This window comes from Bacillus rossius, chromosome 11, assembly GCF_032445375.1.
Source record: "Bacillus rossius redtenbacheri isolate Brsri chromosome 11, Brsri_v3, whole genome shotgun sequence".
In the NCBI taxonomy this organism is placed as follows: domain Eukaryota; kingdom Metazoa; phylum Arthropoda; class Insecta; order Phasmatodea; family Bacillidae; genus Bacillus; species Bacillus rossius.
The window spans coordinates 52,393,461-52,413,910 of record NC_086338.1 but is presented as its reverse complement, the minus strand read 5'-3'; the positions used below and the strand labels follow the sequence as shown (position 1 = coordinate 52,413,910).

At 40.9% G+C, this 20,450-nt stretch overlaps 1 protein-coding gene across 4 annotated transcripts in view; it reads right to left on the bottom strand.

The window, feature by feature from the left end:
* LOC134536978 (neurogenic protein mastermind-like) overlaps positions 1–20,450 on the bottom strand; it is a 192,338-nt gene that overhangs the window by 92,636 nt on the left and 79,252 nt on the right. Inside the window, exon 1 of one of the 4 annotated variants that reach the window (XM_063377099.1) lies at positions 2,727–3,004. The exons of the other annotated variants lie outside the window; for them this stretch is intronic. Within the exon in view, the coding sequence (XP_063233169.1) occupies positions 2,727–2,732 (6 nt within the window). The 5' untranslated portion in view covers positions 2,733–3,004. Of the gene's footprint in view, positions 1–2,726; positions 3,005–20,450 lie in introns of those variants that run through there. 4 annotated transcript variants of the gene reach the window in all.

Here is a 20,450-nt window from a genome sequence, read left to right as displayed (position 1 = left end):
TAGAGGTCATTGAACCCGCGAATTTGTTCCGGTCCCTACATATGCGTTGTCTGTTTGAGTAATCTACTTACCTACTATTTTAGCAAATGACTTTAAATAAAAGCAAATCATCTTGTTGTGCTGGGTGCTTAATTCACTATCTAACACAGAATCTTAAATCATCCGATATAATCCCTACGAGGCAAATAAACAATGTGATCAATTTACATACACTCTGTCCCCCAAATGTGGACATTTCAGATGGTCAGATTGGAGCACTAGAGCAACAAAGTGTGTTGTGTCAATATCCCCACCCCCCTTTTAAGGCTCCCACCCCCCTTTCAAACCAATCCGATTTCCAATTTAGGAAAATACATCGTTATCTACAATCTACAATTTCTTTCTTCCGATCTCGTCATTGGTCAGTGCCACTGCGACTACCGACCTGATCACACCCTCGTAATGGCACCGTTTTTTGTCGAAAGAACGAAATATTGGGGTTACAGTTACAACGTTGTGTTTCCTTCAAAACGATCCTTCAAAAGCCCACCAATAGAACGAAAATTTTGGGCAAAAAAAAAAGTTGTTAAAGGAAAGAAACAAAATTCACCCATTCGACATTGCTGAATCTATTTAACTCGGACGATTTCCGAATTTTTTAAAGAACGAATGAACAATGTTTCATGGAATTGCTAAGAATGGCAAAGCCATTCATAAAAGACGTGATATCATTCTACGAGAAAACAAACAACTGATTGGAAACCACGTCCAACTGTGCTACACACTAACCCATCTTGGAAGGAAAGTGGAGGGGGTTAGCCCCAAGTAGGTTACTCGGATGGGGGAAGACCGCCCGACCTTCCAAAATCGGATTCCAACTTTATTGTTAGGACAATCATCGTACACACTACACAATTTGCCATTTTCAGCCTACATTTAGGACATCGGATCTGATTGGATTGGAAGGTGTGTGTGTGTGTGTGTGGGGGGGGGGGGGGGGCTACAGTCTCCGAACGAGGGATACGCTCTGTTTGCTGTACTTCCATGTGAGTTCCGACAAGCCTGGAATTCCTTTACTCTTTACGCGCATTTCAAATTTAAAACATTGTTCGGGCCGAAATGGTTCCGTTGGGAGTTAATGTCTTACCTTCGAGCGCATGTGTCGTTGTACTCGACATTATTCACCCAACAGCAACCAGACCGAGCTAGCAGTCTACGTAGAGTGTACTAAAAACTCTTTTTAAGGCAACCGTTTGTAATTCAAAGACAACATTAAAACATCAAAGATGTGTTTTGAAAATACAAATCTTAATTCCATACAATCTAAACACAAGTATTCTAGAGAAATATTGCCATGAGATGTGAAAGATGGAGGCATTACATTTTTTAAATAATATCAAACTATTATTTTACTCTGGTAAGAATTACTTTCCTGTTAAATTCTGGCCATGGGAACAAGTCTGAAACCTTTCCACAAGGCTACTTACACTGTCAACAAAAGATACTATTCCGAATTCAGATTCTAGAATCTACATTATAGGACGCTAGATATCGCATATACTGAGCAGTAATGCGTTTTATTAAATTTACTTACACAATGGCTAAACTATTAAGGCAACAAGTTCACCAAAAATAAAAAAATCAATGACGTGAGAAAGAGAAAGTGTGAATTTCACCCGAGTGAAGTATGTCCATATGAAACTATTATTGATTAAAAAAAAAAAAACTATCATTCGAAGAATCGCAGTTATCAGTAAACAGTCGCGACCTACTGTTACGACACAGCCACACATTTGGTGCTTCAATGTAAACATTCATTCCCAAAAAATTTCTGCAACAACAGCAATAACGGCAAAAACGATGAAGAAAACAAACCAAAAATAAGCATCAGGAATAATCTTGTAATGACAGTTCGTTACTTACCTTAAGAATCATACTATACCCTGATCTGCAACGGGAATTTTAGTACGGAATACTTTCAATCATGAATGACGTATTTCTAAACGTGTATTACAATGCAAAGTACAATTAATTTCAACAATGCACTCCAGCAGCCAATTTAAATGTATCTCTGCGTGTAACAAACATTCACATACTTTGTCTCATTTGGTGGTGCCTGAGCAAATATTGGCGAGACTATCAAGTACAGAAGATTGACAGATGCTGAAGACGGCCTTACTGCTGAAGTGAAAGTTGACAAACGGAGGGGAGGGGAGGGAGGACAGAATGTCGTACTTCCTTGCAATAACTACTGCAGACATTATTGTCTGTTTTAACTACAACTACTACACCTACGGGCAATCAACTATAAGTTTACACATAAACAAACGACACCGTCTCGTACACAACACACATTACTTAACAATGCACTGGTTCTACAATTCGTCGTCTCTAAGGAACAACACGTGCACACGTATTCTTAGATTCATAAAATTAAAACTTCGTATAATTTATAGCAAAAAAAAATAAATTTAAATGCATTATGAAATTTACAATTTCAACATTTTTTTTTTTTTAAATCATGAACGACGTTCTATTCCGGGTTTAAATGAAATTGAAAGAAAATGAAAACAACAAAAAAATTAAATACGGTACGACGTGAACAAATATAAAAATAAATCTCGCGGATTGCATTGAACGTAATTTCTGATGAAATAATCTGCTACGAACGGATGGTTCCTCGTTGATAACCAACAATGCAGAAGTTGAAACAGTTCGGCAGACGTCAAAGACGTCGCTGGACATACCATCATGACAAGCTGCGAGCAGGGGTAGTTCACATGGACTCGCAGAGAGGCGGGGGTGGTCGCGCCACCCCCCTCCACGCCGGCACGCACGCGCTGCGCCCCCGGTCACACGAGTCCGCGAATACGACGAAGACGAGGCCGCCGGCCGACTGGCGGCTGCCTGCACGCGCACATCCCGCGCTGCTAGTGTGCCGCGGCGTATTGTTGGGCCGGGCGCGCGCCGCTGGCCGCGCGGCGTTGCAACATGGTGCGGCGGGCGTGCGCTACTGGTGATCGGCCGGCCGCCGGCGCTGCGATCGCCCCGCTGGAGAGGGGGGGGGGGGGAGCGGCGTCTGGGCGAACAGCCGGGAGGGAGGTGGGGGAGAGACGGAGACAGATAACGGCCAATGCGCGCGAGGGACGAGGACGGCGACAGACACCGCACGCCCGACTAGGGGAAGTGCGACCGGGAGTAGAAGGAGGAGAAGGGGGGAGAGAGGCCCTCGCAGCGAGGAGAGAAGCCCGCCTGCCCGCCTGCCAGCCTGCCTGCCTGCCTGCCTGCCGGCGGCGTTGCCAACTTGTCACTCGCGGGCAACCGAAATGCACTCACCTTGAAACAATGCTGGCTCGCTCTTGTCCCCGTTCCCGCTTTTAGCCGCGCGGCGCGCGAGGCGAGACACCCACACGGTGGCAGCTCCGTGCACTTCGGCGACGCACGGTGCGCAGTCGCGTGTGTTTTTAACACCGCCCGCCCTTCCCCCCCTCCCTTTTTCCGAAAACAAAAACACAACGCCGAGCATACGTACAACTGTGTTTCAAAGCTGCAGCTCGAGCCTATTGCGCGTTACAGATGCCTTCAAAGATTGTCATCATGCAAACATCGCGGTCAACTTATCACGTTACTACGTCATGTTTTCACCAAAAAAATATACATATGCGTACAAAGAAATATTCCATTGACGATGTAAAACTGCGACACTTAAAATGAACGCTAAAAACTACTTACTGTCCACACATATCAAGTAAAAGGCAGTGTTCGAAAATAAATTGTCAAGGTTAGTCGAATATGACAATCTTGCATGAAATGCTACCCTCGTTTCTTTAAATATAAAAAAAAATTACGAGGATGAAAAAAATGCAATGGCACAGTTAGGGACAAATAAAATGTTAAAACTGATAAGACAGTTGAGTAGCGTTTTTTCCGGATTTATTTACGCAACGTTCTCTTCCCCTCCCCCTTTTTTTTAACCGTCAATAATCCACAGAAACATGGGCTAGACACGATGGCGAATCTTCAAAACAACAACAACAACAACAACAACAAAAAAAAATAGGTTTTGCGACATGAATTTTTTTTTTCAACGCCATTCTCGTAGCAGGTCCGCCAACAACGGCGCAATCCTCTGACGTAAGCTAATGCAGAGCTTCGTCGCGAGTCGCAGATAAATAAACCCAGATAAGTTAGGCTCTTGAGTCAGAACGTGTAATTTTTTTTTTTGTTTATTTTGTAACGCACAGCGAAGTCCAATCAATGACGCGCTGTGAGAACACAGAGAACTGTGCTGCAATAGACCGCCGTTGGAAGGACGCGCGCGCGCGCAGTCTCGGAACGCACCCGCGACGCAGGGTTGCCAACCTCGCCGACGGGGCACGACACGGCCCTCCGCCGCGCCGTCACAGCAAAGCACAGCCTCGCTTGGTTTATCGGGTCGGATCATTGATCCAGGAGCCAAGCCAGCTCCTACCTCGACCTCTGACTCCCCCTCCCCAGACCCCCCAGGCACCCCAAACCCCTGTGCCCCAAGCCCCCCCCCCCCCCCCCAACACCCCTCCCGGCAGGCCGGCGGCCCGCCAGCCACCGCCGAGATAATGGACACCATAGCGGCGCGATGCTCACTTGTTGTGCGGGGCCAGTAGCCAGGCGTGCCACTGTCGCGGCGCTGCAATTCAAGCTTGTTGACTCTCCTAACTGCCCTACCTGTGAAAAGGAATATACTTCAGAAGATGTATTGCTTGACTGTGGTAAAATAGAAGATATAAGAGTGCAATTGCAACAAAGAATGTGTCCTGAAGAAACTTCCATTGGTGACCTCACGAACATAGTTAATAACAATTAACTATATGAACATGATTGGGAAAAGGTTAGAAACGTTTGATAGTTGGCTTGCCATGAGAAACTTCCAACAACAACAAAATAGAAATGGTGAAAATGACCCACAAGATGGATATGGCAACGAAGAAGAAGGCAGTGAAGATACAGAAGATGAAGTTGAAGAGGATGAGGAAGAGGAGGAATATTAACTCTGTATATATCATTCATTGTGGAATTTCTCTATCATTTTATATTGTATAATCATTTAATTTTAATCTATATATATAACATGTATTAATCCTGGGGAGCTCCATATTCCACTCCCTAGAAGATTTATTGAAATATATATAATTTAATTATATATATTTATTATATAAAATATACTTTTAAAAAAATGGGAACTAAGAAGACCTAGCAATAACCCCGGAAAATCATTTTATAATCCAGAAAATAATTGTATATATGTATAAAGAAATAAATTACAGAAATTAATTCTTCAAGTATACCCCCAATGGGGGCTTCTATCTTGAAGAGACAATAAGTGCTGAATTAAATATTGCCAACATAAGGTTGGATAACATCTGTCGCGGCGCTACAACCAGGACAAATACTTGCAATACCTTTCCTCCCTTCCGTCGATGTTCTGCATCAACCCACGAACCATTTAAAAATGGCACTGACAACGTACCCAGTTATAGAAACACAGAAAAATTAACGGTCTTGTGGAGTAAACTGACGTAATAATCGATGCATTTTTTTTATTAAAATTATTATCGTATTTTTCTGAAATCTGGCGTGAAAACGTCTGTGACGTTCGGTTTAAAGCATACATATGCAATATCTTACGTGTTTAAATAATTAATTTCGATGCCCAATTCTTACCATCACGTTCCATACTCTTAAATCGGCAGAAGACCGCCAACTTGAAAAGGACGTCAAATAAACAAATATCCGGCATCTAACAACATATTAATCAAAAGTAGTTTTTTTTAACCTTTGTAATTTTTGATTTGGCCAAACATTCGTGGTATGTACCTATCTTACACTATATTTTGAGAGTTCTATACCCAGCCTGAGCATTTAGAATCTATTTCTGGAAGTCTTTTCAGTCAAAGTTCGCAAAGAAATACAGTTTTGTCTAAACATTTATAACTAGAGAATGCATCCCAGACTAACTAAAAATGATACGTTAATTTCATAATTTAACCTTGAAGAAGTTGGCGTTTGCGCGCCTAAACCTAACACGCCGATTAATTAACGAGTGATTTAATCAAGTGTTGAAGAAACGATCACGTTACAGATGTGGCGCTCTGACAAGAGTTGATATCCAACGCACGTCTCAATGCAGACGCACCTCCCCCCCCCCCCCCCTTTTTTCATAAACCACCGAAACCGTTAAAAGTTTTATGGCGGATTTCAGTCACGAAAAAAAAATAACGAAATATTGCGAAATGAAACAGCACATGTTTAACTCACCCCAACTACCTCAAATTAAAAAGTATGTTTTACATACTTCTATCAAAATAATTTAAAATTATGATTTAAACAAACAACTTCAAAATTAATTTTAAAAAAAAATATTCAATCTTGAGTATGCTTAGGTTCCAGCTACAATGTTTCTTGAAACTACATTACTGGAATAAACAAATAAAAAAACTTGTACGTAATATTTAAAATTTTGTTCCAAAGCTATGTATGACTCATGAAATAAAATTACGTTGCGACAATTCACTGCCACGTCTCAACACAAACGGAGTCATGACGGGGAAAATAAAACGGGGCCACTGAATTTTATTTTTGTAAATTATCAGTATTTTGAAATTATATATCAAAATGATCTTGCATGACAAAAGCATTCCTGAGGTTTTGCACCGCGTTGCAGTGTGGTGTTCATCAGGACGTTCCAACTAAGAACTGGTGAGGAAAAATAATTGCATGTTCCGCACGGCACAGTTACACTAGGCCACTGTTCCATCTAAAGTTGTACAGCAAAGTAGAGTTAGGCAAAATTTATTTATATTCGGTTGATATTTAACGTGTAGAGTATACTAAAAGAAAAAAAAACACTTAGGCCTAATAGATGGTTAAGGAATAGTTTTTTTTAATTCTGTAAAGTTTTCAATGCAAATGTCCTATTATGCCGTTTCCTGTGTTCACGTCGAAGACACGTCTCTTTTGTAGAGTGGTATTAAAGGCTTCTTTTTATTTACGTGTTAGAAGTTTACAATTATGTTTAAAGTTCCGACGTACGATGCTTCATGAACGCTAGGAAAGATAATCCAAAAGGAAATAATAAAAAAAAATTAAGTAAATTTGAAATTTACAAAAAAAAAATTGTCTGTAAAGTCGGTTTACGGACGATAGTTTAACGTGACAACGTCATAACAAAACATTGATGAAATGATTAATCCAGAAGAAAAGGAAATATCATATTCGGCCTGAGACTGAGCCGTAATAGGTTTTTGCAACCAAACCATTTATGCATTAAAAATATTATATTCTTTGAGGAAGAATTTTTTTTTAAAATTTTTCTATCTTTTGTATGATAAAATCTACCTCTGCATACTTTTATGAATAAAATTGAATCATTTTTATTGAATTATCACTATTTTGTATGGATACAAAGGAGTGAAATGAAATGTACAATTTAATTAATAAATTTACTTTTATTTGCATTCATTATTCAAATATATTTATTACTTTTGAAATGATACGTGCGCCGTATTTATTTTTACAAGTACAAAAAAAATTTCGCACCTGCCAGGATTCGAACCGACATCCTTACATATAGAATATAGCGCCGCTGATCGTTCAGCCTCGAGGCCATATTGGATTATAATCAGTTTCAGATGTTATATATATATATATATTTATAAAAATTTTGTTCACGGTAGGGGAATAATATTATTTCGATTTTATAACAAATACGCATCCCAAATACACCAAACTTATTTATAATGTGTTACAATATTTTTTAAAACATTGTGCAAAAGATCTCGGTTGTAATTTGAATTATTATGTGTAACTGTAAAACACCATTGTTGGTTCAAAACGTATTTGAATATTCAACATAACTTTTAAATAACCGTACCGATTGTGCTGAAAATCGGTGGACGATCGTTAAATTACATAATATTAATAATTCAAACGACGAAAATATGATTGAAAAAAGTCAAATCGAATGTTGTTCCAATCGAGTGGAAGAGAGATGCGTACAATGAGCAAACAGGACACATCCGTAGTGGGACATTCGTAGTGGGACACTTATTCGTGCGTGCAGCCGGCGTTCATCGATTTATTAGACGTTGTCACGTCAAAAAATTCAAAGTGTTTCGATGTCGTGGTGGCAGTAAGTTGGCGATAGCAGGGTGAAGGGGGTACGTGATAAATATATTCCCCTCTCACTTTCCGTAATTATATATATATATATTAATTCCCACTAACAAAAGGAAAGCATTTGAAAGCTAACAGCGGCCAAAATGGGCTATCCCCCCTACCCCCTCAAACTGTACTCTGCATACGCTACTGGTGGCAGTACGACTTCAGTCGCTATAATTCGTTAGCGATGACACTTCCAGCTAGGTAACAGTGCCACTAAAAGCAGGATTGTGGGGTATTTTGGACTATTTTTTTCCCCATTCTACTGTGTATTTTTTTTTCGTGTATTGTTTGTCATGCATGCTATATTATCCATTTGTAATTTTACTCATGTCATGGACTCCCGGAAGAGACAATGACGGTATGGTATAGCAGCGCAAGTGTGTGTAAATAGTTGTTGTATGTGTATATATATTGTTTGTAATTTTTGTACTTCACCGCCGTATGTAACCTCTTTTTATTAATAAACGAATTTATGAAAACGAAAAAAAAAAAAATAGGGACTGTCAACAGAAGTGAAAACTTAAAAATTTATTTTTAAATGTGTACTATGACATCATTTCTACCTCAAATATACGTAAGAAAATGATTTTGGTATAATATTAGTACGATGTCAGCATGATATCATTTATCCTCAAATAATTTTTAGTCACAACAGATGTCAGTGGTATGTAAAAATTACGTAAAAATGCATTACCTAGCTATGACTTACCAGCGATGTCAGACCTAGGTCATGTATTCACGTGGTCAAATTAACTTCACTTACTGCTATTACAGCATGTCGGTGACGCGAACTCACAAGATTTTAACCATCCAAAAAAGAGTCCAACACGCACATGATACAGTCGAGTATATACAATGTATTAGTGTATATATGCGTATACACGTACACAGGCCGCTGCGATTCGGCAGTCTGGCGCAACACGTCACTAGCATGTCGGTGACGCGAACCCATAAGTTTTGCCCCTACCAAAAATCGCTTAACACGGCTAAAGAAGTTTTCACTTAAAAAAAAAAAAATTGGTTGTCTGTAAAGTCGGTTTACGGACGATAGTTTAACGTGACAACGTCATAACAAAACATTGATGAAATGATTGCATACTTTTATGAATAAAATTGAATCCTTTTTATTGAATTATCACTATTTTGTATGGATACAAAGAAGTAGTGAAATTAAATTTACAATTTAATTGATTTACTTTTATTTGCACTCATTAATTCAAGTATGTTCATTACTTTAACGAACAGATTATTTTAACTATAACTTTTATACACGTTTGCTATTTAACTTCTTCCAATCTGTGTTATTCTGTCAAGGATAGGACGATGATAGGAAAAGTAGGAAACGAATGGGAGTGTTTCAAGTTTATTGTGCCTCAAAAAAGCCAAGTCGATGGTTGTTCCAATCGCGTGGAAGATAGATAGATGCGGCGCAAGCGTACAATGAGCGTAACGGGACACCTTTTTCGTACGTGCCGCCGGCGTTCATCGATTCGTTAGACGTTGTCACGTCAAAAAACCGCAGGGCGTGTACTGAAAGTGAGTTGGGTGCCGGTAGGTTGGCAGCGGCGGACTGGACTCTCGAGCACGCACGCGAGAAAGCGCGTCGCAAGAGACAAGTGACGACAGCCAGCGTTATCTGCGTGACGTAACCAGAGCCGCCCGGGACAAACAGTCGGCGACCGCCACACGCCGTCTCCTCGCGGCTTCAGCGCCTGGACAAAGTGCGCTAGCACTTTCGGAAGACTGCCTCTCTACTCTTCCAGGGGCCCGCCCCGGCCCGGGGGGTGCTTTGCTAGTGTTGGGGAGGCGGGACGATGGGTAGAGACCGGAAAAATTCGCGGATTCATTTCACGACAGCCTGAAATTCAAATAGCTATACCTCAGTGTTGCCTCTGGTGTTGGCTCACAACTCACCTGGGCGACTCTGGGCCAATGAGAAACACTCAACCGAAGCTGTATCGAATCACAGGCCGCTACGTTGGGACACATCCACAAGACAGCAGCCAATGAGTGGGTGACATTTGACCGAGTGTACGTAGAACTATAAAGTTCATCTTAGAGGTCATTGAACCCGCGAATTTTTCCTGTCCCAAACGATGGGTGATGGTTAGGAGCAGGAAATTTACGCGAAAAAAATCTGAACGCCTACCAGACTGCAACAAGGTACATACCCACACAAACGGTTTCTTCCTTGTGATTGGCGGCCGTCTGCGAGAGAAGTCTCGTTGCCTTGTTGGCACGAGCCACTAAGGACGAGTTTGCTTCCACACTGAATTATTAGTGTGATTTGGTTGTTGTAACAATCGACATGCACCTCAAAGTAACTCACCCAATCGCGAAACACAGACGATGCTACAGTGTTTTAACTTCCGGCTTCTCTCGGGATCTTTTCGCGAAATTTTCATTGGCCCTAGTGATGGTGCTTCCTCTAGTCTTCTCGTCGTGTTATAAGGGGCCCGCCTCGTCAGGTGTGTCGCAGTAGCGGATCCAGAGGGGGGGCTAAGGGGCTCAAGCCCCCTCCAAAAGCATCTGGGTCCACTATTGTTTTAGTGTTTGCCTTGATAAAGCCTAGCCTCAGCTGGGTCAAGCCCCTCCCAAACCAAAATCCTGGATCCGCCACTGTGTGTGTGTGTGTGTGTGTCAGTGAAGCGGGATGATAATCGCGACGCTCGCCGGTGCTGTCTGCTGTGTCCTGTAATTCTTTCCTTGCACGAAGCACCCTGCTCTCTTCGAAACACCCGTAAATTCCGCAGTTAAGCTCGCGATATCGTTCACGCGACAATCCGGACATTTGTCTGAAAATGTTTTTAAAAACATTCAACACAATAGTTTTCTGCGCACTTTTCAAAGGCTTTCCCCGTCCTGTGCTTTACAAAACTCGGTCCGGCGTCAGCCATAACAAACCGTGCGCGCGCGAACCCGAAATACAACTGTTGCGCCGGGCATCAACTGTGCACCGTACACACGGCGTCTGCTAACATGATTGTAAGTAAATACTTGCTGACACATTAGACTGTATTGGATATTAATGGTGAAACGCTATAATGCTATATAACAGCAATTGCTATAAAAAAAAGCTGTGTAAAAATACTTACAAATGGTACGTAACCAAGGGACTATTTATTGCGCACGAATAATGTGCGCGGCGGCCGGCAGCCAATGAAAATGTTTGTTTACAAGAGGCTTTGTTTATTCCAAAACTCAGGTAAGAGTGAACGGAGAATAGCGAGGTGTCGCCTCTGGACTGGCACGCAGTCTTATCATCGTGCACAGGATAACTGTGAAATTTGAGCGGCGACCGTAACATTATATTGCGGATAAATGAAGATAAAGGTGTAAGTCCCTCAAGTGCTTTCAAGAATCTGTACCGGTTGTTTTACGCCTAAACACGCGTTTTAGCCATTTTAACTCTACTACAAATATAGTTTTTAAAACGTAATCCAAAATCAAAATACTTTACGGTCCTCAGCGTATACTTAAATGCTCTTCATAAACAGACACCACTCGGACATGTTGAGCAGTTTTCAAATCGCGTTGTCCTTCCTGAAGCTCTGCACACCGTGTGTGTGCTCAGGTAGATAAAGTGATTTACGGGCTCGAGACACGCTATATTTTTACCTGTCAATTTTCCCACTGGCGACGAAGTCACATCCAGCGAAAACCTCCGGTGTCTGGCCCGACCCTTACGGCCAACCGACAGTTGGTTTAGGTGAGCTTTCAGCCCCGTCAGCTGCGTTTAAGCATTTCTCGATGGTCGCATCGAAAAGAAAAGAGATTCACTCCTCTTAATTCGTTGAAACTTTCACGATCATTTCCCAAGCTGTGGAATTTTGAGAATACTAACTACATTGATAAGTTCAAACAGGATGCCGCATGCGATATACCCTTTAAGTTAAAAGTTAAATTGAACCACATGCTGCTGATCGTAAAGCAGTAACAAAAAAGTTAAAATTCTTTTTCTCATCTTTCCGGAGAACTGACACAACTGTAGGAAAAATCTAGCTGAGGCTATCAACTTTCAGTTCAGTTCAGTTGACTAATGTAAACTGACAAACTCAGTATGTATGGGACTCTTAGCAAATAACCTTACACTGACGGGAGTTAATGAACCGTGCAACGAGTAATGCACCGCAAATAAATGAGGAGTTTATCACAGTTACTAACAACTGTATCTTCATCCATGTTCAAAATAAGTAAATTCAGTAACTGTAAATTTACGATGATCTCTAGATAATATATCGCCAGTACTCGATGTAAAGAGACGGAGGAAATCTGGCTGTCGATCAGTTGACAGGATTTCCTTCTGCAGCCCAAAACGACTGCTAAGGAGTTATGAATGATGGCTCGTTACGAAGATCGTTTAAGGCACGTCAACATACGTCGTAAGAGTGTTTGCAATACACGTATTCCAGTCACCTATTTTAAATGAATTTATTTATTTTACTTATGAAATTATATATACAAACTCTTTGGAATCGAGTTGCCTTAGTATTTTCAAGCAAATCTACAAAAATAACAACAAAATTGTACACAATCACCCCGAGGAATCTGTACAAACAAAGCTGTCTAGGTATGGCAAAAATGGATTAGCACTATACATTATTTATGCTTCACAATGTACAATGTACAATGTACAAGTTTTTTTTTAACTGTGGTGTATTCCCAAAATTTCAGGCAAGGCACGGCTTCCAGTAAAAATAATATGATAACGATTGATTGCATTTCACAGAAGCTTCCGATTGAATATACGTAGAAACCACAACCAACTCGAACCCGCACAAAACGTTGTTGCACGACTGCGAACAGTAAAATAATGAGGTCGCTTCCGCCGAGTCCCATAGTTGCAAGACTGCCAACAGAATAATATCGTCGTTTCCACCGAGTCCCATAGTTGCACGACTGCCAACAGTAAAATTATATCGTCGCTTCCGCCGAGTCCCATAGTTGCAAGACTGCCAACAGTAGAATAATGTGGTAGCTTTCACCGAGTCCCATAGTTGCACGACTGCCAACAGTAGAATAATATCGTCGCTTCCACCGAGTCCCATAGTTGCACGACTGCCAACAGTAGAATAATATCGTCGCTTCCGCCGAGTCCCATACATGTACGACTGCCAACAGTAGAATAACATCGTCGCTTCCACCGAGTTCTATAGTTGCACGACTGCCAACTGTAGAATAATGAGGTCGCTTCCGCCGAGTCCCATAGTTGCACGACTGCCAACAGTAGAATAACATCGTCGCTTCCACCGAGTTCTATAGTTGCACGACTGCCAACAGTGGAATAATGAGGTCGATCCGCCGAGTCCCATAGTTGCACGATTGCCAACAGTAGAATAATGAGGTCGCTTCCGCCGAGTCCCATAGTTGCACGACTGCCAACAGTAGAATAATATCGTCGCTTCTACCGAGTCCCATAGTTGCACGACTGCCAACAGTAGAATAATGTGGTCGCTTTCACAGAGTCCCATAGTTGCACGACTGCCAACAGTAGAATAATATCGTCGCTTCTACCGAGTCCCATAGTTGCACGACTGTAAAATAATGTGGTCGCTTTCACCGAGTCCCATAGTTGCACGACTGCCAACAGTAGAATAATATCGTCGCTTCCACCGAGTCCCATAGTGTCACGACAGACCGCGGGAGCGCTGCAGGCAGCGACAGGCGGTGACCTTGGCGTGGTTCGCGGGTGACGGAGCACAGATATTCTAAGCATGCGGGTTTCTTAAGAGGATAGTAGTCTAAATTATGTTGTTACCATAACTAATTATTTTTAATAAATTTATAATATTACTATAATTAATTGCTTATAAATAAATGGATGTTGGTATAAATGAGATTTATAAACTCAGATACATTTTGACCGATCATCATAAATGTTGGCATATCCTAGGTTTTTTTTAATGGGAAGGTTTTTATGCTATCCATTAGTTTGTAACTCTCCACTAGATGGCCTTGCTGCGCATCAACTTCTATACCGTTCAACCGCTCGCCAGTTCATTTTATAACAGAAAATCATAGGTCATAGACGTACAAGCAGTCTCTATGTCCGCCATACGGTCATATAGTGAGGTTTGGTAACTTCCTATCCTTCTCCTTGGTGAAGACCCGCCCGTTTGGTGTAGCTCGTGGTGGCTAACGAACTAACGGCGCTAATAACAGTTTAGGTTTGAACTTCGTCAGTAGATGGCGTTGCCTTGAATTTTAAACGGACAATCATTTTGGTGCGTCAGTCACGTCTTGAATTTTTTTTGACCCGTATGCGTCATATAAGTTACCATTCATCCAGTCGTGATTGAACTTTGGTGAGTTGTTATGCGCATGCCAGCGAAGGTTTCTGAGTTAGTAAACCGATTTTACAATAGGGGCACGCAAATCGTTTCAACAAATGTGTGTATTTCATATTGTTTAGTGGCAGTTCGTGTGTTTTCGTTGTGTGAGTGACCACGCACGACAAAATTCAATTGAATCGCATATAAAAGAGAGATAGAGTGATAGAGATATATAAAGATATATATAGTCAGATAGAGAGAGACAGACATAATATGTAGAGAGATAGAGGGAGGGAGATAACGGCGAAGTAATTAGAATAAAATAGAATGAGATACATAATATATGTACATAGAAATACAGGTTCCAGCTCACGAGAAAAACCACAGAAAGTTCTTCTGAAATACTAAATCTGTAGCTTAAAAATGCATAGTTTTTTTTTTGTGTAAGTAATCCATTTAACCAAAGGAGAATGTTGATTATTTCGTAATTTCCTTTTGTTTAATGCCACTGTTCAAAATATTCTTTCAGTTGCTGCTGACAAAAGAGAGAAGCAAATAACTGCTTTGACTAACGTTGTTAAAAGAGCTAACATTTGCTCTACTACAGCGTTTTTCACTTCAAAAAAGTCTTCATCTGCAAATAAATATACTGAACACTAAAAATCTAAATAAAAAAAGTACTATACCTAAAGCGCGTCTTATCCGTAGTTTACCGTGTAAATTTAAATGGGCATTTACTATCTCTTTACAATGCACCATTGTTATAATTAGCGCCGTCATTATTTTTGTGTGCCCTGTTGCCAGTTTTACACCTGAGACCACAAGAGTTTTAGAAGCAACTTAATAATGTATTGAAATGATTTGAAAATGTATCGGGAACATTGTATTTTGTAAAGTAAAATTATGTAATGAAAAATTTGTAACTACTTTTCTCCCGTTGTATTCCATCAAGAGCATTATCTAAAAATATTCGATTTTTTATTTCAAAGGAGACAAGATTGAAAGACTCCATCTTGGTTTCAACTGTTTTCGTCAACAATTTTTTTTATACATTTTCAAATTAAAATTTTTATCTTTCGAGAAAAACCTCATTATTTTACGTAATGCCTGGTTATTAATAATCAAGTGCTACAGACGTTTCTCCTGTAATTTAATTATTGGTGTTTAGCACTGAATTATTTTCTTTTGCCAGAATGATTAAAACTTTAATAATACTGTTACGATTTATTATGTGGGGAGATAGCCCAATTAAGTTTTATTACACAGTTTTATTGATTACCAATATTTACATATATAATCTTATTTAAAAAATGCCTAATCACCAATTACTTGTACTTAAAAATGTTTATTCCGAAGTCATTCAGCGTCTGTAAGTTCTTACACACCGCACTCCTCACTGGGCCGCACTGTTGCCGAACTCCGTTGCCCAACTCTTTTACCGCACTCGCGGAACTCTCGCCACTCCCAATAACTCCCTTCACCGGAAAACTGCCGCGGAGGCCGGGCGTCCCTAGCTTATATATAGTCTCTGGCGCCTTTCTAGAACCGACGAGCGAGCGCAGCTGGAGGCCAGTCGCGTCATCCCGCGCCGACCCCGACGCCCCCGAAGCGTCGAGAATAAGCATCGCTCGCTCACGCCACTTCACGCCGCGGCCCGCGGAATTCCCAAGGCCGCTCAGGGATAGATAACGGCGCCGAGGCAGGACGGGGGGAGGGATAGGGGTAGCGACGACCCTCGTAATCCGGCCAGGCGCGCGTGGCATGCCTTGCGTCAGTGGCTGCCACGTGTTACGCGCATGAGCGTTAGTTGCCTGGCAGGGCCGCCAGCCAACCACGAGCCTGGCGCGTGTCGCTGTCCTGTTTGCATTTCGTAACAATAATGTCAGATACACTAATTAATAGGGACTGGAAAAATTCGTGGTTTCAATGACCTCTAGGATAGACTCCACGATCCACTATGTACGCGGGAAAATTAAACCTGCTCATTGGCTACTGACTCGTGACACCTGCTGCTTGTGATTCGATACTTCTTACGTTGAGGGTCATTCATTGGCTCACAGTCCTTCAGGCAATCTGTGTTCCAATCACTGAAGCGGCAATAAGTTATACGCACTTGGATTATAGCCTATCGCGAAATGAAACAGCGAATTTTTCTGGTCTCTACGTAAATAATGATATTTGCAAACTCAACAAATACAATTAAAAAATATATATAAACATATAATAAATTAGATATGGTATTGTAAGAGAAATTAATATTACAGAATTTATTTTAAAAAAAGTCTGTGAAGGACGTCAACGTGTATGCAATTGTCGACGCAACACCCAGGTTACTGCCCCCCTCCCCCCCCCCCACTCCTTTTTCCCTTCCGCCACAGAGAACTGGTCGCCTTGCAATGCCTACTCTCTCGCCTCGTTATGTTTTAAAGCAGGGCATATAGTTTTGATTTACTTTTTGTGTGGAAATGATGCAGTGTTTGTTGATTATATGGAAAATGTTGGTTGATCAACAAAAAAAAAAGACTATAAATCGCCAGTAGACAACTCAGATATCTCGTTTGCCTTACGTTTTCCTTTTACAATGAAGTTATCCTAAAACCTAAAATATATTGTATTTTTATTCTAAAGTCCATGTTATTGCAGCCGAGGTCAATTTATAATGGCTTGGAAAACCCCCGTCCCAAATAGGTATTTTAATGTAATTTTAACTCGCATATTTTTTATATAGGTATTTCCTTCTTCACTTCTATAGAGTTAAATTCTGGTAACTCAAAAATGTTGCCTGCTCTAATTTTGTTTACTGAGAAGCACATATTACTACAATATATATTTTTTCGTACCCCCTGTCCATTATGAATTTGCAGGCTTTCGCATAATTTGATAAGGTAATTCAAGAGAGTCATGGCCATTCCATTGGGGAGAAAAAGGGAATGTTTGAATATTTCTAATGTTTGTTAATTTCTTCCAAAAAAAAAAAAACGGCTTTTTGAAATTTCCTTCTGGACTCTGAAATACTTAATAGCGTGTATGGCAATAAAATCCAGGGAAATGGTGAGGTAAAAACCATTTATACGGGGAAAAAAATTGAATAAGGATATAATAATTACAATCGTTATAACATTGAACTCAGAAATACAATTTTCTGACTTATCTCAATTTTTTTTTACAGAAAAGCCGCTACCCTACATAACTACCACTCCTAGACCATGCTGCAAGGGTTTACGTGTACAATTTTCATGATTTTGCTGTGTTTATACGACTTTATAATTATAGGATATAGAAAAATGAATACTTACAAACCTCGCAAACCTATTTGCTAAACTGTTTTTGTCTATAACCGAGTTGTGTTATTAAAACTTAAACGCAGCAATCAACATTTCTGTACTCCACAGCAACTAAATGCGTGCGCTGAGAATTAATTGTACTTGAGCGATCGTTCACGCAAACTTTAATTTTCATTATTTACAACGTTTTTTGTTTTAAATATTCTTGAAATTATATTTCAGGCGCAAAACATGAACTCTTACAAAGAGGGACGAATAAATGATGAACCATTATTTAAACGCTTGAACGGAAGAAAAATATATACGAAATGCTTCCTTGCGACCATACGCAGCATTAGGCTTTGTGTCCGACAGTTCATCCCCTCTCGTGTATCGCACGTCACGTGACACCGTGACGTCAGAGGGCGGGTACACCTCAAGTCGTCCATTTACTGCAATCTAAGCGTGAGTCAGACAGTCCTAGCAGTCAAGTAAGTCGGGAGACCTAAGATGCACATAAAGTTCTGCCATTCCCGATTACACCCGAACAATTCACCTTCAGCCAACTTCGGGATTTGTTTTATTTTTGCGCAGGAAAAATGAATTCAAATATTAAAAGTGGTCGGTTAGGTTAGCTACTTTAAAACACTATGGACGGTTAGTTAGGTTAGTATAGCTACATTAAAATAAAATGAGAAATATAAAAGTTTCTATAACTAAATATCATGGTCACCCAACTTAGTTGTGACCACGCTCGACGATGCTGTACCATATTGTCGAAGTTCAAGCACATCAGGCTACTCGACCATTGTGCCTTGACGAGAAATATAAAAATATATATAAATAAACCCGAGGTTGGCCGAAGGTGAATATTCGGTAGTGTTCGGGCAGGGACAGAACTTGATGGACATCTTAGGCTTCCCAAGTAAGTCACTGTGATGCCTTCAGACGGCCGGGGAGTCCCAGTGCGCCTGCGAGACCGCGCGCAGGCAACCCGCACGACGAGGCCGCTCGGCGGGTCGGCCTAGCCCGCGGCGCGCGCAGGCGCCAGGCCCCGCAAGGTGGACCCGAGAAGCAAGCCCGCTAGCCCCACCCTCATAACCGAGCAGAAACTACGTCACGTCCGGTGTTGTTGTTTTTGTGTCTACAATTACAGCAACGCTCCCGCGACGAGTGACCGCGCGGCTGCGATGCCTTGCGGCTCGTCGCGGCGGTCGTCTGGTCCCCGTGCTATTGCCAACCTAGAAATAACGCAACCAACCAGCTCCGTTTTCCCGTAACCTAAAAAAAAAGTTGTCTTGCATCTTAAAATATTTGTTATTTTAGTTTCTAAATTATCACGTTACTGTTGACTTATAAAACTATTCGAAAGGGTGGTCACTGCGTTAGACTTGATTTTATTTTTTGTGGTAGTTGTATTTTTTTCTTTTTGCGGTTTGTATTTCTAGACAACTTTAATTTTTATTGAATTAGTTTCGAAAATCGAAAGGTAAATATAATTTAACACGAATATATTAGTTATTGGTATTAGTATGCATGATATACAAACTACTATTTTTTAAAAAAAATGTATTTTTTTCTTACCTATTATATGATGGTATTTTCCCCCCATCTTTACTGAGGTTGGTACCAATTCAGAAGTCTACCATCCACCCACCACCCGGAAAAGAGAACATCCAGTACGGAACTTTCACCAGCATGGGAGTGACGTATCTGTCGCTCTTTAATTACTCTGTGGTCTGGTGCTTGCTTTCGGTCAAGACGTGAACTATCCGTCCCAGTAAAGCTGGTTACCCATTCGTCCGTCAATCACGTGACCTAAAACCAATCAGAAGGCCCGAAAAATTCCATCCGTCCGTCAAAAGCTTCCCAAACTTTAAATTTGGACGGACGGACGGACGGACGGACGGACGGAAGGATGCAATTTTAAACTCCAAACTGTTAACAAGGTATTACCGGCAACGTTTACCAACTTAAAAAGTTTTGAAATTTGTTTACTTATTCCGCTGTTTCCATTAAATGTTTTTAACTTACGTTTGAACACATTTTAATACAGAAAATGACTGAGACCATACAAGTGTAATTGAGTATGTACGATAAAAGAGATAATCAATTAATAAATATGAGAGGAACAAAAAAAAATAGTCTAATATACCTACACAAAAGAAATTTTCACCACAATTTAAGCCTTCTGTTGGCAGCACAGAAAATGGAAGAGTATTTGATGGACGAGCGCAACTTTATGAATAGTTCGGCTTGTTGACGGACTGACGGAAGGCGGACAGACGGGTTATGGACGGACGTGTTATGGACGGACGTGTTATGGACATACGGGTTATGGGCGGGCGGGTTATGGGCGGACAGATTATGGACGGACGGGTTATGGGTGGACAGGTTATGGACGGATGGGTTATGGACGGACGCGTCGGATCATTGTGGGTCGAGCTTTAGTCGTCAGTTGAAGAAAGATCGAGGACAGGCTGGGGAAACAACATATCAATAACTACACGTGATTTATAACCTGGTCACGAATTGTATCCAACCAACTGTACATGGTTCGTAAACTGTTAAAAGGATTTTAAAGTACGTACAATGGTAAACGGCAGACGATTCGAAAGAAAATTTGTAATAATGTTTTATATGTATAACTTGATATCAAAATTTTTTCTTAATTTCCACCTCCCGGAAGATTATTTCATTCCTGGACTCTTGTCACTTCAACACTTAAACATAGCTC